Here is a 20244-nt window from a genome sequence, read left to right on the forward strand (position 1 = left end):
TAACATTGATGTTGGCATTCTGCAGATGTTCAGCGTAAATGGAGATGCTCTGATATTATTGTAGCTCTTTTGTTAAAACTGCAAAAGTATTTATCCAAGATATGAAGGACGCCCGCTTAAATATCATTTTAATTCTTACAGATTCCGTATATATTATAATAGAGTTAATGTTTTATGGATTTTTATGTATTATAAAGGTGCGATTTAAAAAAAAAAAAAAAAAAAAAAAAATCCATATGACTTGGGTGAATCAGCTTGAATTGAAACCCAAACCAAAACTTATGAGTAAAAAAAAAAATAAAATTATATAACTTGAGTGCCATCAGCTATAATTGAAACCGAAACCAAAACTTATGAAGAATTCTTGATAAACGTATTTATAAAAAGAATAGATTACTGGAGTTCCTTCAGCTATAATCGAAATCAAAACTTATGAAAAATTTTTGGTAAAATTATTTATTACAAGAAATGGAAGTCCATAACAATTAAACAACTCGGATGTAAGCGTGACACAGAAAAGAACACACACGCTATCGTATTAATATATAGATAAGTGTCACAGAAATCCACCCAATAAGTTTTACTATCAATATTTTGTTAATTTTTCCACTTTTTGAACCATTATCGATGCTCTGAAGACCGCATGCTTTCATCGGCCATCTTGATTGCTCGCTTAACTTACCTACTCGACATTACTCTTCTTTCAAACTGAATAAACGATTAAAATTCCGTTAAAATACACAAAACTTATCCAGGTATGTAGAAGAGTAATTTATCTTGCCTTTGGTAACATTTATTTGTTATGTATTGAATTTTTGGCCCTTTTCTTTGTTGCTGCCTTCTCTGCTAAATACCCTTAGTTTTAAATGGACGACTCAATAAGTTATTCAAATTAGATTTGCTATAATCAGTTGGGAAGCAGACAAACAGTATTGCGTTCCACAGACACTGTTCTAGGAAAGAAACTCTGCTCATTGAATTTACATTTAGTTTTGGGCACAGAGGGAGTTGAGGAAAGTTGTTGATGGTTGTTTTAGCTAAGCGAGTATCTGTTGTGAATGCTATACGAGTGACCATAGAGTATCGAAGACCTACCATAAAAGTATCGATAGAGTAGTGTTATGCACGAGCGCGATTAAGTGATGATACCGTTACGAGAGTCAGTTAAAATGCGTGATGACAAAGATCCTTCCCACTTCTTTAATTTTTATTCGATCGTTGAAAAGAGAAAAGCGTATCATTCAGGACGCCCACACGTTTATAAAAGAAATAGTGTAAACAAACAACCCCTCCATACCCCCTCGTCACGTCACACATCTCTTCATCCCCTTACCTCCCCCATATTCGTTCTTTCTCTCTAAAGATAAGAGAGGAAAGGCAAATAAATTGAAATAAAATTGGCGTGCAAACGACACACATGAGGTAGAAAACATTTAAAAGAAAAAAAAAAAGAAAGCTTATCCTGAAATCAACCGTAGAATGACAGGATCCGTAGTGAAGAAATTATTAAATTCACCACGCGCTCTAATTAACTCGATTTGGGAGATAACTACACAGGATAAAGGGCCAAATTTATCGACGCAGCAAAAAAGAGCAGACATCTCCCAGAATTATGCTTACCGCAAATCAAAAAACGGACATGTTAACACAAATATCAAGGAAATGTTAACATTTAAGGAGCTTGAAATTGGATGCTGACTCCTCTTGAATACTTTGTTTCTTTGGAGCTTTTATCTCATTTGAACTATACCTGTTCTAAGAGTACTGCGTGATTATTAACCCCACCCTCATTTTTATCCTGATCTTGTCCACTTCCATGAATGACCGAACTCAAATCTTCAGATATTTGCTTTCATGTGACTATATATTATCTATAAATATAAAAGCGAAAATGTGTGTATGTATGTTCGCTTTTTGTGTATGTCAGAGAAAGGTATTTTTCCGAGAAATGATTGGTCATCTCACAACTTCTTAAAACTTTATATCGCACCTAAATGATAATATCTACGAGTTAACAACCGGGGTCGCTTGTCTATTTAATTTGCCCCACTTTCAAAAGATAAATATTCCACATATTCGGATCACCGCATGTTGGTTTCACTTTTCAGTATAAAAAACAGCAAAACTGGATTCGAACTTGATGTAAACATCACCGTCAACTATCCCCGGTAAAACGATTTGACCTCATTAAAAACTGGAGAATAGTGTGATGTTTGACATTCACTTTTTAATCGCTCTTAGATCGATTGTCACTGTAGCGCAGTTGTTCAGGCTTAGCCTATGAGCCTCAAGGCTCCGGGTTCAAGCCGACCTGTCACCAAGCCCCCTCCCTTATTTTTTCCATTTTTACAAATCGCTGTTAATCGTTTTCTTTTTTTTTTTTCATTTAAACAGGGTTAAGTTTCCTTTTTGTTCTTCTTTACCCCCCCCCAATGCACACACCTACAAACACCCGGGCTTCTATATATGCAAAAGGCAAAATGCATGTTAGTGTGTGTGTGTGCACTTTTTGTGTATGTCTGGCAAAGGCTTTTTGGGAGGGGCACTTGGGTGGGGTCACTGTTTCTTAGAACTTTTTATATGCTACCTAGATTGTAATATCTACGATTCACGAAAGGGGGCAATGTGTATCTTTTATTTGGGCGACTTTTACATACTATTTTCGCGATATTTTTTACTCTCCGCGTGTTTCTTTGGCTTTACGGTATAAAAGCGAAACTGAACCCTTAGGAAAACAAGCCCCCTGGCCAGGGAGGTCCAGAAAAGCAATCAGCTTTGATCAATATGGGGGGAACCCCTTATATCAGACAATTGCTATTCATTTGGACACTCCCTTTTACATGGGGGAGCTGGTTTTTCCAACATCTTGGAGGGAACCGCAGAATCTGGCTTACAGCCAAAGTTAATTTCATTCCTCTATGATGTGATGTTTGACCTCATTAAGTTCACGCACCTGTCACTCAACTTTTTAATGATTAAATTAAAACACTTTTCAGTTCCTGTACCGTCATGACCGAGTGGTAAGGAGTTAGGTTTTTTCCCCCCTTTTCCACCTTCTCGTCAAGGCTTTGGGTTCGAGCCTATCTGCCTACCAGCACTTTTTTTTAATTTTTTTTTTTTTATTATTCTTTTACATCTCCAAACACATAGGCAACGCCGGGCACTCCCACTAGTATGTACATAAACGGCAAAAGCGGCACACGCATTTTTGTATGTCCAGCAAAGATGTGGGGGAGGGGGATGCAGCTTACTATGTTTTAGAACTTTTTATATACTCCCTAGATTATAATATCTCCGATTTACAAAAGGAGGTCGTCTATCTTTTATTTGAGCGACTTTTACAAAATTTGTGCTATTTCTTCCCCTCACATTTGTTTGGCGTTTTTTGTATAAAAGTGAAACTGAATCGAAATTAAAGTTATTCGCTGGCCTTCGTAGCCGGCACATCTTGAAAGGCAATCAGGTTTGATCGCTGTGGGGAATACCCTTCATATCAGACAATTGCTATTCATTAAGACACTGCCAAAGCTCCCCCTCTTTAAGGGAGCTGGTTTCCCCCCAGAAAGCTGAAAGCGTAACTGGCTTACAGCCAAACTTAAATGCGTGATTTCATTTCTTTGACTACATGAACTCATTCACTTTCACTTTCTGCATGTCTACTTTTTAATCGCTAAATTAGAACAATTTTCGATCCTTTCCCCTTTCTGGCCGAGCGGTAAAATGTCATTTTCTTTTACTTTCTTTTCCACCTTTGCGTCAAGGCTTCAGGTTCAAGCCTGCCTGCCTGCCTACCACAACTTTTTTTCTTCTTCACACACTTTTGTTTCGTATCATAACAGCAGAAACAGACTTGCAACGTCTCTTTTCTTTTTTTCCATAGGCATGACCACTTATCAAGGCCCAGAGGCCACTCGAGGATAAGGTTTGAGAGTGTACAGAAGTCAATTGGACAATATAGTAATCGTTAGTAATGGAAGTTCGGTAAATTTGTTAACTTAAGCGGAACAACTCATCAAGAACTTGTTTACGTTGGACTTGAAGACAACCATATTGTAGTGAGCTGGAAGGCAGGAAAACGGAAGACACTTCCACAGGCGTGCAGTTCTAAGAAAGAAGCTTTGCTCATGGAATCTACGTTTAGGTTTAGGCACAGATAAAGAGTGGGGGGAATTATTGATAGTGTTTTCAGCTAGACGAGTGTTTCTTGCGAAAGTTTGGTGAGCGGGGACCATAGATTGAAGCTCAGTCGAGCACTTGCCATGAAAATAATGATAAAGAGGGAATAGGGAGGCGAAAATGTCACCGCCCACTAAATTTTAAAGATTTATCAACATAGGATATGGTGCTTTTTAGGGCTCCACCCCAGATGTGGCAACAATAATCCATCTTAGACCGTGTTTGACTCTTGTACAGATAGAAGATTGCATCTAGAGTGAGATGCTTCTGGAGTGGTAGAAAAATCCCATCTTTCAAGTGATTTTAGCAACGGATCTGATGCAAGTTTTCCCTTTCAGGTTCAAGATAAAGGTCAGTCCCAGAAGCTTGTCGAAGCTGGGTGCTTCAAGACGAACATTATTTGTTTCAACTGGAACAAAGCGGACATCTGAGCATTTGTGGTGAAACGACAAGTTTGGTTTTTGGATGCATTAAAGGTAACTAGCCATTTTTTTTTACCCCATTGTATTACACACTCCAGGTCGGAGGAGGAGAGAGAGAATCTACAAGATCCTGATCTTTATTGGCTTTTGAAATGTTGCTGTAGATGGTAGCGTCTGCATAAATGTCGAAAGAATGAGAAATGTGATTTGGGAGGTCTATGAAAGTCAGGAAGAGAGTTGGATGCAGGATGGATCCAAGAGGCATACCAGCATTAATACTGTGAGCTTCAAATTTATGTTTAGGCATTTTGTAATATAGACAATTGCTTACGTTTGTGGCACAGGCTTCAGGGACAGAATTTCAATCTGAGTGTTTAAGAGGACAAGTCTTAGGCTTCAAGGAGCAGTAGGAAGCATGAATCTTTTTCTATAATATAAATCTCGCCTGTCTGTTTAAATGTATGTATGTATGTCTGCCTAAAATTTTCGACAAAGGCGACCGATTTTCACGAGATTGGTATCACTTTGAAGCACGACCCTTCAGACGACAAATATCGAAAAAATGGCTAAAAACATTAATTCCTTCATGTCCAACTGGGCACTTGTCTTCAAGGGGGAGTCGTTTTTTCGCCGATATTTTAAAAAATCATCCCTTCTTTCCGATTGACTACCCTTAATTTAAACCTTCGCCACTTCTGGTTTGGCGATGGATGCAATGGCAAAGATATTATGTTTTTTTTTCACATTCTTTTCCTCCTTCGCTGGTATGGGTTCGAGCCTGCCTGCCTATTACCACTTTTTTTTTTTTTTTTTTGCTCAACGCACACCTCCAAACACCCGAGAAACGCCGGGCACCCATGCTAGTTTGTTATAAAAGGAAAGTGCCTCTGACTAGTGGACAGTGGTGTTTATGGTGTGTACTGGCGAACGATTGGCACAACTTTAATTACTCGTTGCTCTCCATGTTACCTTACTTTGTTACTCGACCCCAGAGTGTGTGTGTGTGGGGGGGGTCGCATAGGGCATCCTATGCAACCCTCGAAGCTTACGCAATCATTTGGTAATCACCTTTACCGTCAGAATAATTTCCCCCCCACCCCCACAATGTTAAAAAAAAAAAAAAAAAAAAAAAAAAAAAAAAAATGAAAAAAAAAAAGTTATCAAAGGCAAGATAAGTTTTTAGTGGTTTTACTTATTTTGAAGCGTTTTACTTTGAAAAATAAAAATTGCTGAATCTTCTGTTAGAGAAAAGATAGTAGACGATCACCTTGGGAATCCCGATAATCAATCAAAAATTGAAAATACTGGTAGAAACCCACCCAATAAATATCACGGTGACACCTTTTCGCTTTTTCTATAACTGCAAAATACCCAACAAAAGATACCGCAAAATTTCACTTTTTTTTCAATGTTTGGGGGGGAAATTTTATTTTGTGCATGATGGGCGTTAGGGTTAATTTAGATTATAATAATTTAGGAACGCGTAGAAACATTTTACTTTTCAGTCTGAATCAGTTTCCTCTTTCAAAAATTGGAAACTGAACGATTACACGTCTTGTTGATCACTGACGGGCTATGAAGTGAGTGCTCATTTTATGTTAAATTTACATAGGAAAGTGATCACCCACTCTAAAATCCTATATTTTAATTCCTTCTTTGCATATAATTATTAAAACTGTTTAAACGTAAAAGAAAAAAGACTGAATTATTTTAGGGGTTAAACTACACTCAGTAAAAAAAAAAAAAAAAAAAATTTTGTTTATTTTTAAATTTCCAAATTGGCCGGTAACTTTTCATCACAAGAAACGATATATATATATATATATACTCGGGTTTTTTTATATTCAAAAGTAATGGACTAATGAATTCAACGAGGTTGTTAGATAGTGCTCAATAAAAAGAGCTGATAATACTTGTTTATTGTTATATAAACATGCTCACATCCCGCTGCTACAAATAGCCACTTGTTTCAATCAAACAACAGATATGATCAGGCAGCGACTTGACTATTCAAAAGTTCAATGAATAAGCTTATAAGATTATTCATTGAACTTTTGAATAGTCAAGTCGCTGCCTGATCATATCTGTTGTTTGATTGAAACAAGTGGCTATTTGTAGCAGCGGGATGTGAGCATGTTTATATAACAATAAACAAGTATATATATATATATATATATATATATATATCTTTTGTAAACGAACTTATGTGCCACTCAAACTTAGGGTTGGTGTCCAAAATATTTTGTTAACTGTCTTAAAACTAGAACCATACTAGCAAAAGCTTAGGGAGTAAGGATAAACCTTTACCAAAACGAAAAGATATGCACAACATAAGGCATAAGCTGAATAAATGGCAGATTTCATAATAAAGCTGCAATTTTGATATTTAATTATGCACTTTAACACCCCCTCCCCCCGCGCAAATTTTAATAAGTTATTCTTAATAGGGGAGGGGGTAAGCTTTGTAAACTCCTCCCTTGCCGTGGACAGAACGCAAACAAACGTTAAAACGCACAAGTGCCTTAAAGAATGCATAAAAGTATTTTGGAAAATCTTGACAATTGCAGGTTGCATTTCGGAACATAACATGGCCACCAAAAAGGTGACGTCATTTGGAAACTAAAATACAACCTCTGGTAACATCAAACGAAATGTTTTAATAGTTTTTAATGTTATTTACGTTTCGAAATGCAACCTAAAATTATCAAGATAGCCAGTATTTTTTAAATTATATACACCCACATGTACATATACCCATCATATAAAAGGAACTGTATGTGTGTGTGTGTTAGTTATTTCTGCATGAACTTGACAACGGCTGGGTCGATTTTTATGAAATTTCACACGAAGGTACTTTATGTGCCTGCCAGTGTTCTTGGATAGGTTTTGTATCGTAGCATCTCCGAGAAGTATCGATAATCGAAATAATTCGATGAAAGAATGAACAGACGATTTTGACCAAAGTTAACACCTTACACAGCCTAACATCACAAATGTATTTGAGTTTTATTACCACACAAGCCGAAAGGCTTGACATAAATATAACACGAGCGCGTTCGAAATGATTTTCTGCTTAGAGCACAATTGAAGCATGATACTTGACTTTTGCATTTTAAACTAATGCAAGCCATTATATATAGAATTTTTTATTTAATAAAAATCAACAGTAGGTTCTTTACAGTGCGATGTAGACTACAATATATTGTGGACTAAGTCACTGCGGGAGTCATATAAAGCTTCCTCCAGGTGCACTGCGATGGGCCCCTAATTAGAGCAGGCAACCAATTGATTTGATTGAAAAATGGGTTATTTCATCGATTTTGATGACAATAAAAATATGGGAGCGTAGAACATTCGTTGATCATCATTCAATCCCAGGCAACGTCGGGTCACCCTGCTAGTACATATGTAAACAGAATCTTAATATACTTGTTTCTTTACTGTTTTTGAGTAAATCGTTACTTCTGTTTATCCGTTCAGATCATGCTGTGGACTCCACGGCACGGGCGCACGAGCATAGGATGACCTAGATCCACGTACATCCAGCAAATGGCACACGACGCCAACTGTGTTCCTGAAGATCTGAGGCAGCTGATGGAAGACAGGGAAATCTGGAGAGAGAGAGAGTCAGACTGGTTTGGGCAAAGAGCACGACCAGATATAGTTCACACCATTAAACTGCGGGTTTAACCGGGTTTGTTTCAGGTTAGAAAGAAAGAAAGAAAAAAAAAAAAAAAAATGAACGACCCAATTCGGTTCCAATTCTGTAGAAGTATCAAATAAGGTAAATTTTTACTTGGTTTCCATCTTAATCACCCTTTAAATGACTTGCGGGTTTTCGGGTATGCTGAAAACGAATACGGCATTTAAATTTTCCGCCAACAAATGCAATATTCGTTTTCAGCATACCTGAAAACCTATAAATGTTGTCATTTTAAAAGAAAATATTGAAGTGGAATCCAAGTAAAAATTTAACTCAATATTTTGACTTCCTGGTTTTTATTCTGACTCTCACTGTTTGATAGATAATGGTGGTTAAGTAGTTAACGACACGGACTGATCTGGGTGTGCTATATCACAGACAATGTAAATAGATTTACGGTGGTGTGGTCATATGTAACAGTTAAAATTTAGTTCCTTCCATAGCACAACATTCACTTATGGATGTTGGCAACTTTCACATGGTTTTTCTTGCAAGTACTCGATTTGGGAAACTAATGCCAGGAATAGAATTGCCCAGATTCATACGAATTTATTTTGATATTTAGTAAATGTTATTTTTAAAGTCGTAAATTATTGAAGTGACAATTTTACTTTAAAAAATGTTTCGTCCCCCCCTCCCCAACCCAAAAAGCCAATGTTGCTTCAATTCGAAAACCGTTTCATTTAAATTATTAAACTGTTCGCGAAAAAATCCAATGTTGCTTTAATTCAAAAATTGTTTTAAAATTTTATTTTCTTACGCAGACTTTTCAATAAATGTTTTGGGTTTGTATTACTGAACACAGATTCGAAAAAGTTGTCAAAAAACAACAAAAAAACAAACAAACAAACAAATATATTACAAATAAATGTTATAAAGGCAAGATAAGTTAATTTTCTACCTAACTGGATATGTTTTTAGTGTTTTTATTGATTGTAACATGTTTATTCAGCTAGAAAAACAGTGTTTACCGATGTAGTGGAAAATTTAAAACGACTACCGAATCTCTCTTTGACACGGTAAGTTTGGGGAAAAAGAGTTATAAATAAAAAAAACTAGTCAAAATGCGGTTAAAAACTCGCTCAATATATGTTACCGCGACATATGCTGACATATATTCGGTGGGTTTTTAATAGTATTTGCATATTTTTTTAATTTTTAACTCCTTTTCCCAAACTTACCGTGTCAAAGAGATTCAGGCGCCATTTTAAATTTTCCAATACATCGGTAAACACTGTTTTTCGAGCTGAATAAACATGTTACAATCAATAAAAGCACTAAAAATATATCCATACAAACCCAATGTATTTACAATTATATATTGATACATTTCTATACGAAAACAGTTTTGGTTTTCAAATATTTTTATGTTAAGAAAAAAGAAAAAGCACCCCCCCCAAAAAAAAAACAACAACAAAAAACGCATCTTATTGGCCGTGTTATTTGACCAAGAATTGGAGTTATCGCCCCCCCCTAACAATGGCAACGCCCGTGTAATGCAAAAGTACAGTTTATTTTAATTTTTACACACACACGATTTAAAATATAGCAGTTTTTTTTTCAGATTTTTTTTTGATAAAATAGTATTTAATTAAAATCAATATTCCTTCAAATTAAAAAAAAAAAAAAAAAAAAAAATATAACCGGATTTTAAATATTACAAATTTACACCTCATAATATTGTGTTCTCTAGTAGTATATTGCCGAATATTTTTTTTTATACAACTTGAAATTATTTTCGTTCGTACTTCGCACGGTACTTAATTTGTTTTAAAAAGCTTGCCTTTTTTCTGTTGTTCTTGTCCTTTGGGCCGGGATCAAAGTGTAGTATCTTGTCTGCAGGTGCTGCAGCTGCACTTAAGATAATTTGTACCAGTCAATCGTGGGGAAACTATACTGGGACAATTATTTTTGGTAACCAGAGTGCCCCCTTTTTGCCTACCCCACATTAAAAACGGCCTTGTGCCTAATTTGCTTTGGTGGGGAAGCAAATAAATACAATAATCAAGAAAACAGCCGACGTACGCCCGGGTATTTTCTAACTTATCACCGCGTCACATTCGGTCGTTATGGGTAGCTTTTCTTCTCTGCGAGGACAGATTTAAACACAAAGTAGTTTTTTTTTAATGCGAGAAAATTCAGCTCCTCAAAAGAAGCACGAGGTGTATCAGAATTTTCGGGGAATTTTTGACACGCCTAACACAAAACTGCGAATAAAATAAAAAAACAAACAAAAAAAAAAAACTCGTAATTTCTCTTTTTAAAGTGGGTTATTTATTTTCTTTATGGAACATACTTCCAAAATAAACTATTAAAGTGGTTTAAAAAATAGAAATATTTTTAATTAAAAAACCCCCCCAAAAAACCCAGTGTTTACAAAGTGCCGGCGCGCCTTCATGCAGCCATTTTTTTTAGGTAATGAAATCAATTGAATTTTACGAGTTAAATATTTTTCAATTTTTAAACTTAAATCTACGAATTTTTCAATTGGTTCAATTTTTACAATATTTTCAGGGTCAATTTTATGCTCTTTCCAATAAACCAAATATATTTTAGACAAACGTATTTTTTTAATCCCCCCCCCATTTTGAAATGCCTATTAAAATTTAAATAATTTACTCAAAGTTTTATATATCACAAATTGAAGATAAAAGATCAATAAATAAAATATTCTAATTTAAAACAAGAGAAGTGTTTTTTGGAAATTCACCTGTAAAGTCCAAAGTTTAAAACCTGTTTTTTTAAAAACCACGTTGATCTTTTTTTTGGTGGAAGCTTATGTTATGCTTAGAATGTCAAGTAAATATCAGACGCTTACGACAATTTTTTCTATTTCATTCAATGTTTTCTTTTTTAGATATTAAAAAAAAAATCACTCGATAAAGAAGTATTAAAATATATCAGAAACTCATGTATTTCATTACGAGAATAAAAAAAAATCGGTAGACTTTTGTTTGTTTAACGGCAAAAACTTATAAGTGAATGTATTCATTTTTTAGATTCGGAGGCCCCAAAATACTAATTTTGGTTTACAGCACGCAATAGAAAGAGACATTAATTATGTTCCTTAGAAGTCAACGGAAAATAAACGTGAAGAACAGATATTTGTCTCCCTTTATTTGAAAAGTGAAAAAAAAAATCTGAGTTCACTTTTTTTTTTTTTTTTTTTTTTAAATCCTTGTTTAAAAACGTATTTTATTTAAAAAGAACATGGAATATAAGTATAAATATGGATAAATTCTTAACAATGAACAATGGAAGTACTCATTGAAAAGAATTTTTTATAGGTAAGTGTTTTTTTTTGGAATTTATATTTTTTTTATAATCGAAGTAAAATTTCGTTGATTTTCTTTTAATTTTTTTTTTTAAAGAAAACCGATTAAAAAAACAAAACAAATAATGCATAATTTGCTATTAAACCTGTTATTTTTTTTTAATTTTGATCTTTGCTTCTTTAATTAAAAAAAAAAATTAGAGTTTGAATTAGATTTTTCAAGAAATTATAAGCTTCGAAAGACAGTAAGTCTAAAATATTCCAGTGTTTACCACGAATTTTTAATGACGATTTCTGAACTGCTAAGCACTTTGGATTAGTAAAATAAAATAAATGAACGGTACTTATGCAACCGTGCTGTCATGGTAACATTAATTGGGTGGGTTCATACCACCATGTTTTACTTATTTTGAAGTGATTATCGAGTTTTCAAAGACATCGCGATCATCTTTTCTTGTTCTCTGGCAGCGTCAACATTACTCGTTTTTCGAACCGAACAAACATTTTACATTAAATAGGTACGGGCAATAAATGGCTGCTTCGATAGACGGCGGGGGGGGGGGCATGTTTTTTAACGCCGGTTAATCATAATTTTTTTTTAATTTTTCGAGTACCTTTTTTATTGTATTTGAAAGATTAGTTTAAAATTAATTTCTCAAAGAAAAAAAAAGTGTGTGAAATAAAAAATACATGGAATAATTTTATCTCAAATCTGAAAAACCCTAGATTTCAGGTAAAATTTTATGACAAAAATCGCGTTTACATTTTTCTTGCAAGAAAAATAAGTTTTCTGGAATTATTTCCAAGTTAAGTATTAAGTTAAAGTCTTAAGATAATGGATTAATACAATGAATGTACTTAACTTTTACTAAAAAAAAGTAATAATTATCCAAAAATGTATCACTGGTAGGAACGAACATTGTTCATCATCGTATCCATAAAACCTCTGGCGGCAAAATTCAAATATGTATGGAAAGACAAATTAGATAATGTCTTTATTTAACATTTCGGCTTGAGTCGCAGACCCTCCTTCCTTCATTTAAAAAATGCATAAAAGTTAATTAAATTCATTAATTACTGACAATTTAGGTCCTGGATATGACCATAAACTATATCCAGTGGTGAGGCCGGGCTCCAGCTTGCGGGCTTTGGGGAGTGTGGAGCCACCCTTTAATTGCCATTGCTCCCAGGTCCACTGACCCGGAGTGGTAGTACCTGTTAGAGTCCCAAATATGGGTTAAATAGAAACTGACTTGCAAAAATCAAATATATTCTATTAAAAAATCTTTCTTCAAAATCTTTGGATTCGGCATTAAATAACCTGAAAAGGGTTGATATGCCGTAAAACCACCAACAACCAACTGACAATTTATTCTTTGAAAAAAAAAAAAAAAGTTAGCACCATTATTTATTAATATTAACACAGAAATTACAATTGATTAAGAAAACAATTTATAATCATTGAAAAAATTACACTGAAAAACTACAGACTTATGTTAAAATTTATCATAATGTTTACGAAAAGGAGGAGGGTGGACAAAACAAACTGGTTTTCTTTTAAACTCTGTACATCCGTACTTACCCACATGGAACGTTCGTATAATTTTTACCATTTTTTAATTAAATTATTTTTCTATGTTCCTGTTTTTCAATTTAATTTTTTTTTTTTTTACTTTATTTTCCAAGATTATATGAACATTATTTTACGTTGATAATTATACGTTCTTGCGTGCAATGGAAATATTAGAATCTTACATGTAAATATTACGTTAAAAATGTAAGCGTAAAAAAAAAAAAAAAAAAAATTTGTAATAATTTTTTGTGGAAATATTAAATAATGCTTAATTCAATGATAATATTGGTAGTTCGAGAAATAAATTTTTTCTTCGAGTTATATCGAATTCATTAAATACGGACTTCAGGGGATTTTTTTTTGTAATGTTCCTGTAAAAATTATTTTATTTTGTTACAAATTATGATGCTTTATTTATATAAAAAAAAAAAAAATAAATTCTCGCGGTTTTTATTTACTACTGAAAACCATAACTTTACTAAAGTTTTTTTTTTGATTAAAAAAAAAAAAAAAAAAAAATTTTCACGAAGATTTAAATAAAAAAATAATTAGTTCACTCTATTCCGCGATCATTATTTGATAAATACTGAAAATTTCATTAAAATTGGTTAGTTTACTGATTTTTGGTGAATTTTTAATTTTAAGTAAAGGGAGATGTTTATACATTTTGAGCAGCGCAGGCAGCGGCATTCATTTTGCCCGTACCTAAATAAATAAAAACACTAAAACCTTATCCAGTTAGGTAGAAAAGTAACTTATCTTGCCTTTGGTAACATTTATTTGTTAAAGACGGATTTCTTTTTCACCAAGTCAAGCTGGTTTACCTCCCCTCCCCAAAAAACATAACCTCACACATACTTTAAACGTGAAAATTCTTTTGATGACTCGGCTTCCCTCTGAAATATTAAATTTCCGTCGTTTATTAAGAATCGTTAATCGAATAGAAGTCATCAGAAAGAGAGGGGTTGCAATTAAAAAAATTAAACATACACTTCGTTAAACCTAATACTAACCCTAAGTTCGAGATGCCAATGCAAAAATGTTAAGTTTAAAGTTGTAAACTTACTTTCGTTAAAACGCATTTAAAAATAGATGATAACCGATAATCCCCTCCCTCCCAAGTTTAAAATTATTACAGAAAAAACAAAAAAACAAAACAAAAAACAAACTGGTTATTATAAAGAACGACTATCCAGGGAAATTCAGTATTTACCGAGCCATCCCAGAGTATCGACGGGGGGGGGGGGATACGATTTGAAAATCGAAAATAGTGCAAAAGGGTTCATAACACATGTGAAGGGTTAAGTAAGTTTTTCCTTTCTTTCAAGGGTACGTTTGTAGATTTACCTTCTCATTCAAAGAATAGTCTACTTAAAGACGATTATGTGTGAATATCCTGAAAAACTTTGCGGATAAAGAAAGTTACCTTTTTGAGACGGTTAACCAATTCCCCCCCCCCCACCATTCCTAAATCTAAGTAGTAAAGATACAAAACCACACGGAAAAAGTACCCCCTCCCCCAAAATGGAAAGTATTTATCTCTCATAGCAAATAAAATAAAGTTTGTCAATTGGCCTAAAACGCTAGAATGGCCCGAAGATGGATCACTTTACATTAAATTTTGCAAAACTTCACGCTTAATTCTAAAAAAAAATTTCGGAAAACGTGCTCCAGCGTATTAAACACCCCAACCTTCCCATATTAAAAACGGCTTTCGGAATAAACATCCCTCACCTCGAAATCCGTTCCTAACATGGGGAGGGGGTTATTCCGAAAGCCGTTCTTAACATGGGGTGGTTGGAGGTGTTTATACTACAGAGGTATCTAGCAGAGGGTGTTAATCCATAAATAAAAAAAAAATATTTAAAGAAAAGTTAACTGTTTCAACCATTTCCAGAACGGACTCTGGATTCTTCGTAGATAGAACTCAGAACGCTAAGTACTACAATTCTGTGGATACCTATTAGGAGTTTACGTTTTGTATTTTTGCTAGTCTTGTGTCAAGACACGAACGAGCGTAAAAAACAAACAAACAAAAAAAAAAAAAAAAAAAAATAACGGTGCTTTCACTGCTTTACGTACTTTTGTTACCGTGCTATTTTTAAAAATAGTATTTAAGTTAAATTCAAGTTTTACGATATCTTAAATTGTTAAGTACAAAATAGTTTAAAAAAAAAAAAAAAAAAAAAAAAAAACCCTCCACATGTTAAGAATGGCTTTCTAAATAACGTTATTTCAGCACGGTAACAAAAGTGCATTAAAAAATGGTGCTAGTGCAGAGAGTGATCCGCGCTTTTTTTAAAAATCGTATTTCCAAGTTTAATTAAAGTTTTTTTATTCAATTGTAAGGTTGAAGAATAGAATAGGTACAAAAAAAAAAAAAAACAAAAAAAAAAAACACCCTCCCCATGTTAAGAATGGCTTTTTAAATAACATTTACGTCCGGATCACTCTGCACTAGTACCAAAAAAAAAAAAAAAAAAAAAATAAGATAAAATAAGTATTTTACGATCGTTTTTTTTTTTTTTTTTTTTTTTTTTTTAGTTATTCTGTCCCGTTCTGTCGGTTTGCTTTGGGTTTTTTTTTTTTTTAAATGTACAACCGGGTCAGTCTTACAAGCCACATTGAAAATTTCGACTAGGAATATTGGTATTTGTGCATCTATGTTACCGCGCTAAAATAACGTCATTATTTAGAAACCCATTCTTAACCTGAGAAGGGTAGGATGCTTTGTAACTGTTTTGTACTTTCACCTAACAATTTAATAAGGAAACTGAATTTAACTTGAAAACACTAAAAAAAAAACAAAAAAAAAACGCAGTATGCATAAGCACCGGAATATTTTTATATATTAAAACTATTACGTGACAAAAGGGTAGGAACAAAAAAGTACTCATGCAGTCATGAACTTATTGATCCGTGGTGAAATAATAACGTTATTATTTAAAAAGCCATTCTTAACATGGGGAGGGTGTTTTGTACCTATTCTGTACTTTAACCTTACAATTGAATAAAAAAAACCCCATAAAACTCTTATTAAACTTGGAAATACGATTTAAAAAATAGCGTGGATATCACTGGATCAGTAAGTGCATTAGCACCCAAACAAACAAACAAAAAACAACCAAACAAAAAGCAAAGCAGTTTTAGAGTTTGAAAATACTCACTTTGATTCGGAAGAGGAGTTAAGCGGACATGAGGCTGATAAAGGTCCGAAGAACACATTTGGCAACATCCACAGTGGTCTTTGACCACCTCGCCCGTGCAGAATTGCAACTGCGGGCAGTTTTTGCATTTCAATTCACACACCCTGGACAAGGTATGTCCGGACGAGTGGACAGGGATAAAAAAGAACAATAGTAGCAACTGAAGTTGAAAGGTCAACGCAACGACGGTGGACGTAGACATCTTCCTCTCGTGTGGAGGGAAGTCTGTCGAGCAGGCCCCGTTCGCTAACAACGCTCAACTTTGCTTACAAAAAAAAAAAAAAAAACGCGTGCAGATGCGGTTTGGAAAGAAGAAGGCCGCCGGCTTCATTCGCCATCCATCTTCGCTCATAACACACGAAAGAGCGGATATCCTGGTTTTTTCCCCCCCAGCAACAATACTTCCGTCGTCCCGAGCAACGAAGAAGAAGGAAAAGAAGTGTTAGTGCGAAGAGAGGAGGCAGTTCCAAATTCTACCGTCCCCTCTAAACTTCGGTCGCAGGGGAGGATTGATGATGGCGTCCTTCGGTTGGGTCTCGTTCTCTCGTTGTAGAAATCTGGTGCTAATAGAGAGAAAAAAAAAAAAAAAAAAAAAATTAATGCTAAGTTTAAAAGACAATTATAATTTTTTTCATACATAAATAGCTTATATAAATAAATAAATAAGTGCTTATAGAGTTTACGGAACTTGCTATTTTTTTTTTAAGATACGGTTTTCAAGTTAAATTCAATTTCTATGATATCTTTTGATTACATTTTTCGGTAGAAGTACAGAATAAAGTACCCCTCTCCATGTTAAAATGGTTTTCTAAATAACGTTATTTCAGCACGGTCCGTAAACTGCATAAGTACAACATCGGGCTGCTCTATATAGGTAGAGGCAATAATTTAGCACTCAATTTATTAGTCATGTATTCTAACGAGACACACACGTGTGTGTGCATTAGTTATTTTATGTGTATTCACTGTCATCAAAATAATCTCTTCAGTTAGAATGTAAAATTTACAATTTTTGTAGTAGGACAGACATCATTACAAAATTAAGTTAAAACACATTACTATTTAAGGGAGTCCTTCCTCGGAGCTGATGACAATCTAGACTGCTCGATTTTCAAATCTAACGGAGTCTTATGTTTTCCACATAAGCTAAATAAAAAAAAAAAAAAAAAGGCCGATTAATGGTCGTACTTAAAGAAAAAACGTAGCGACAATAATTTGAGAGTTGCGTCGTTGCGATAATGAAAAATCTAACCAGTAGTAGCAGTAGCCAACTTTAAGGACAGTCGCAGATTTCAGCTCATCTTTCGGGGGTGGGGGGTGGGATGGGATGGAATGGGGGGATAGTACCCATCGTGTTATTTGCACAGTCCACGGTATTATCTCCTCCTTAATTGAAACAAGAAGAAATAAAAGTTTATTTCTGTTTTTTTTTTTTTATAAACAGTTTTTCGTCTTGTTCACTCAGGACTTAAAAACTAAATAACTCACCACTTACTTTAAACATCCATACATTTGTTAACTCGTCTGTCTTCTTTGCAAGAGCATTATTCGTTAATTCAACATTTTTTTGCGTGATGTATGTGACGAAATTCAAGCCATAAGTTTCGAGTTAACAGTTCAGTATCCAGCTGCAAGCAGCTTGTGACAAATGCGTGCGTTTCGATCAGCTGGTACGTACAGGGAGTGAGAGCAGCAAAGAAAAAAAAAATGATAAGATTAAACAAGCCCACTTTATACTCATTGATTAAGTTTCGAGCCTTCTGATTGGCTGACATAAAATTGGAGGCGGTACATTTAATTGTTCCCTTTTTTTTTTTTCCTGCGTACACTACACTACAGACCAACAATATTCTGTGCAATCCCAGGCGTTACCGCCTCTCTGAGAAAGGGGGGCACTTGTTGTTTCATCACCATAAGCACCCCTACCGGGAAATGCCGATTGAGTTGCTCAGGCATTTTTTGTAGGCCAGAGTGCAGTTAGCCTAGTGCACTACTGCACTGTGCACTGACTTTTGAAAACCTTTCCTGACCTTGTGTCAAACCTTCTGCAGAGTAGAGGGAGGGAGGGGAGTTAAACACTATACACCGACAATTTCTTTCTTGGCTTTTTTGACTCCGAACAGGTGTAAATATCATTTTTGAAAAATTAAATTTTCAACAAATTTGGGAATAATATTGGCAGTTCCTAGAGTAAATGTGGTACTTTGGTGACTGAGATAATTCTAGTTACGAGTAGGGTAGACGTTTTCTTTCTCTTCAGTTCGAAATAAGAAAAGAGGTGTTACTATTTTTTTTTTTTGCACAGATCAGTAGTGCCGCTTGTCTGCCGCCAGACGGCGTATATGAGATTGTTTACAAATGGCTGGCGTAGTAAATACACACCACGACAATCACTTTGGACCAAGTATGATTGATTAACGGCCCCTCTTTTCTCTACATTTTTTTTTATGACCTTATGTCTAATTTGTTTTAAATGTAAATAAAAAAAATTTTTTTCTGCAAATAAACATCAAAGTATAGTATCTGTTATACCACACTTTAAAAAAAAAATTTTTTGTCCTCGGTCAGTAAAGAAGAAATCGGCAAATGTGTAGTTTAGCAGCGTAAATTATTTGATAAACTATTTTCTATATAAAACACATTATTAGATCCTAAGACTGAAATAAAACCCCCCAAAATTTCATTTTTATTATTTTTTTCAATATTTTTTTATTAGACTAAATGTACGACAATCGAGGCCACTATATTGTTTTTAAAATTTGGCCTTTCTAGGGTTTGACAAATTGGTCTTTTTTAAGGTCAAATTTGCCCTTTTTGACGCTCTTTCATTATAAAGTGGGGGCCAAAACAGTTTCTGAAGCGTAAAAAAGGCCAAATTTGGCCTTAAAAAGGCCAATCTGTCAAACCCTAGAAAGGCTAAATTTTAAAATCAATATGGCGGCCTCGATTGTCGTACATTTAGTTTAATAAAAAATGTTGAAAAAAATAATAAAAATGAAATTTTTTCGAGTTTTCTTTCAGCCTTAGGGTCTAATAATGTCTTATATAAAAATAGTTTCTATAACTTCTTAACTGTCAAATAATTTACGCCGCTAAACTACACATTTGTCAATAAACCTTTCTAGAGTAAGGCTACTTTTTATTTTTGTTTTAATCCAAAGTACCCTTTTTCTAACTGCCACACCCCATCCCCAAGAAATGTGATTCTACTTTTTTAGACGATTACATGTGACCAGTCGGAAAAACCTAGTGGAAAGATGCCCCTACAAAGAAAACAATTAATTTAGAGTTTAAAGTGGGGGATCAGTTTCATATATAAATTTAACATAAAAATGTATCCCCCATTTTCGAGCTATTTTAATGTTTTATACGCCTAACCAAACATTTATTTCGACATGGGAGATAAACCCTGTGCATTTTCTGGGAGTGGGGAGGGAACTATTTTTTTTAAAGGGAATTTGGCGTTATGACTTTGCTGCCCGGACTTAGTATTATTAATAAAAAAAATTGGTTAATTGCCCTAAAAAGCTAAAAAAAAAAAAAAAAAAAAAAAAAAGCCATAGAATTTAGGAATCATTTTACATTAAATTCATATATGAAACTGACCTCTACTCTAAATTCTAAAATATTTGTTTTTATCTTTCTGCTAAGTTTTTCGAGGTGTTCACACGTAATCGCTTAAAAAAGGGCGAATCTCATTTTGTGTGTATGTGTTTGTGGGGGTGAGTGATTCTGTGGAAGGTGTGGCGTTTGTTAAGAGAGAGCGACATATCGATTTTTTTTAAATGTCGTTTTAATCAAAATCAATATTATGTACTTAATTGTTATGCCGAAAATATCAGGTTGACAAGAAAGTTCTTGCGGCTTTTAACTTTTAAATTCAGATGAAC

The 20244-nt window shown here is 34.2% G+C and overlaps 1 protein-coding gene across 8 annotated transcripts in view; it reads right to left on the reverse strand.

The window, feature by feature from the left end:
• LOC145279947 (follistatin-related protein 3-like) overlaps window positions 1-18665 on the reverse strand; it is a 221894-nt gene extending 203229 nt beyond the window's left edge. The window contains exons 1-2 of one of the 8 annotated variants that reach the window (XM_080131550.1): window positions 17850-18039; window positions 16316-16917 (exon numbers count right to left, since the gene is read on the reverse strand). In XM_080131550.1, the coding sequence (XP_079987676.1) occupies window positions 16316-16556 (241 nt within the window). In that variant the 5' untranslated portion in view covers window positions 16557-16917; window positions 17850-18039. Of the gene's footprint in view, window positions 1-16315; window positions 16918-17413; window positions 17689-17842 lie in introns of those variants that run through there. The other 7 variants (XM_080131551.1, XM_080131545.1, XM_080131546.1 and 4 more) reach the window with 7 other exon arrangements.
• Window positions 18666-20244: the final 1579 nt, after the last annotated feature.

Source organism: Euprymna scolopes, chromosome 7, assembly GCF_053919585.1.
Source record: "Euprymna scolopes isolate OS-2025 chromosome 7, ASM5391958v1, whole genome shotgun sequence".
Taxonomy (NCBI): Eukaryota; Metazoa; Mollusca; class Cephalopoda; order Sepiida; family Sepiolidae; genus Euprymna; species Euprymna scolopes.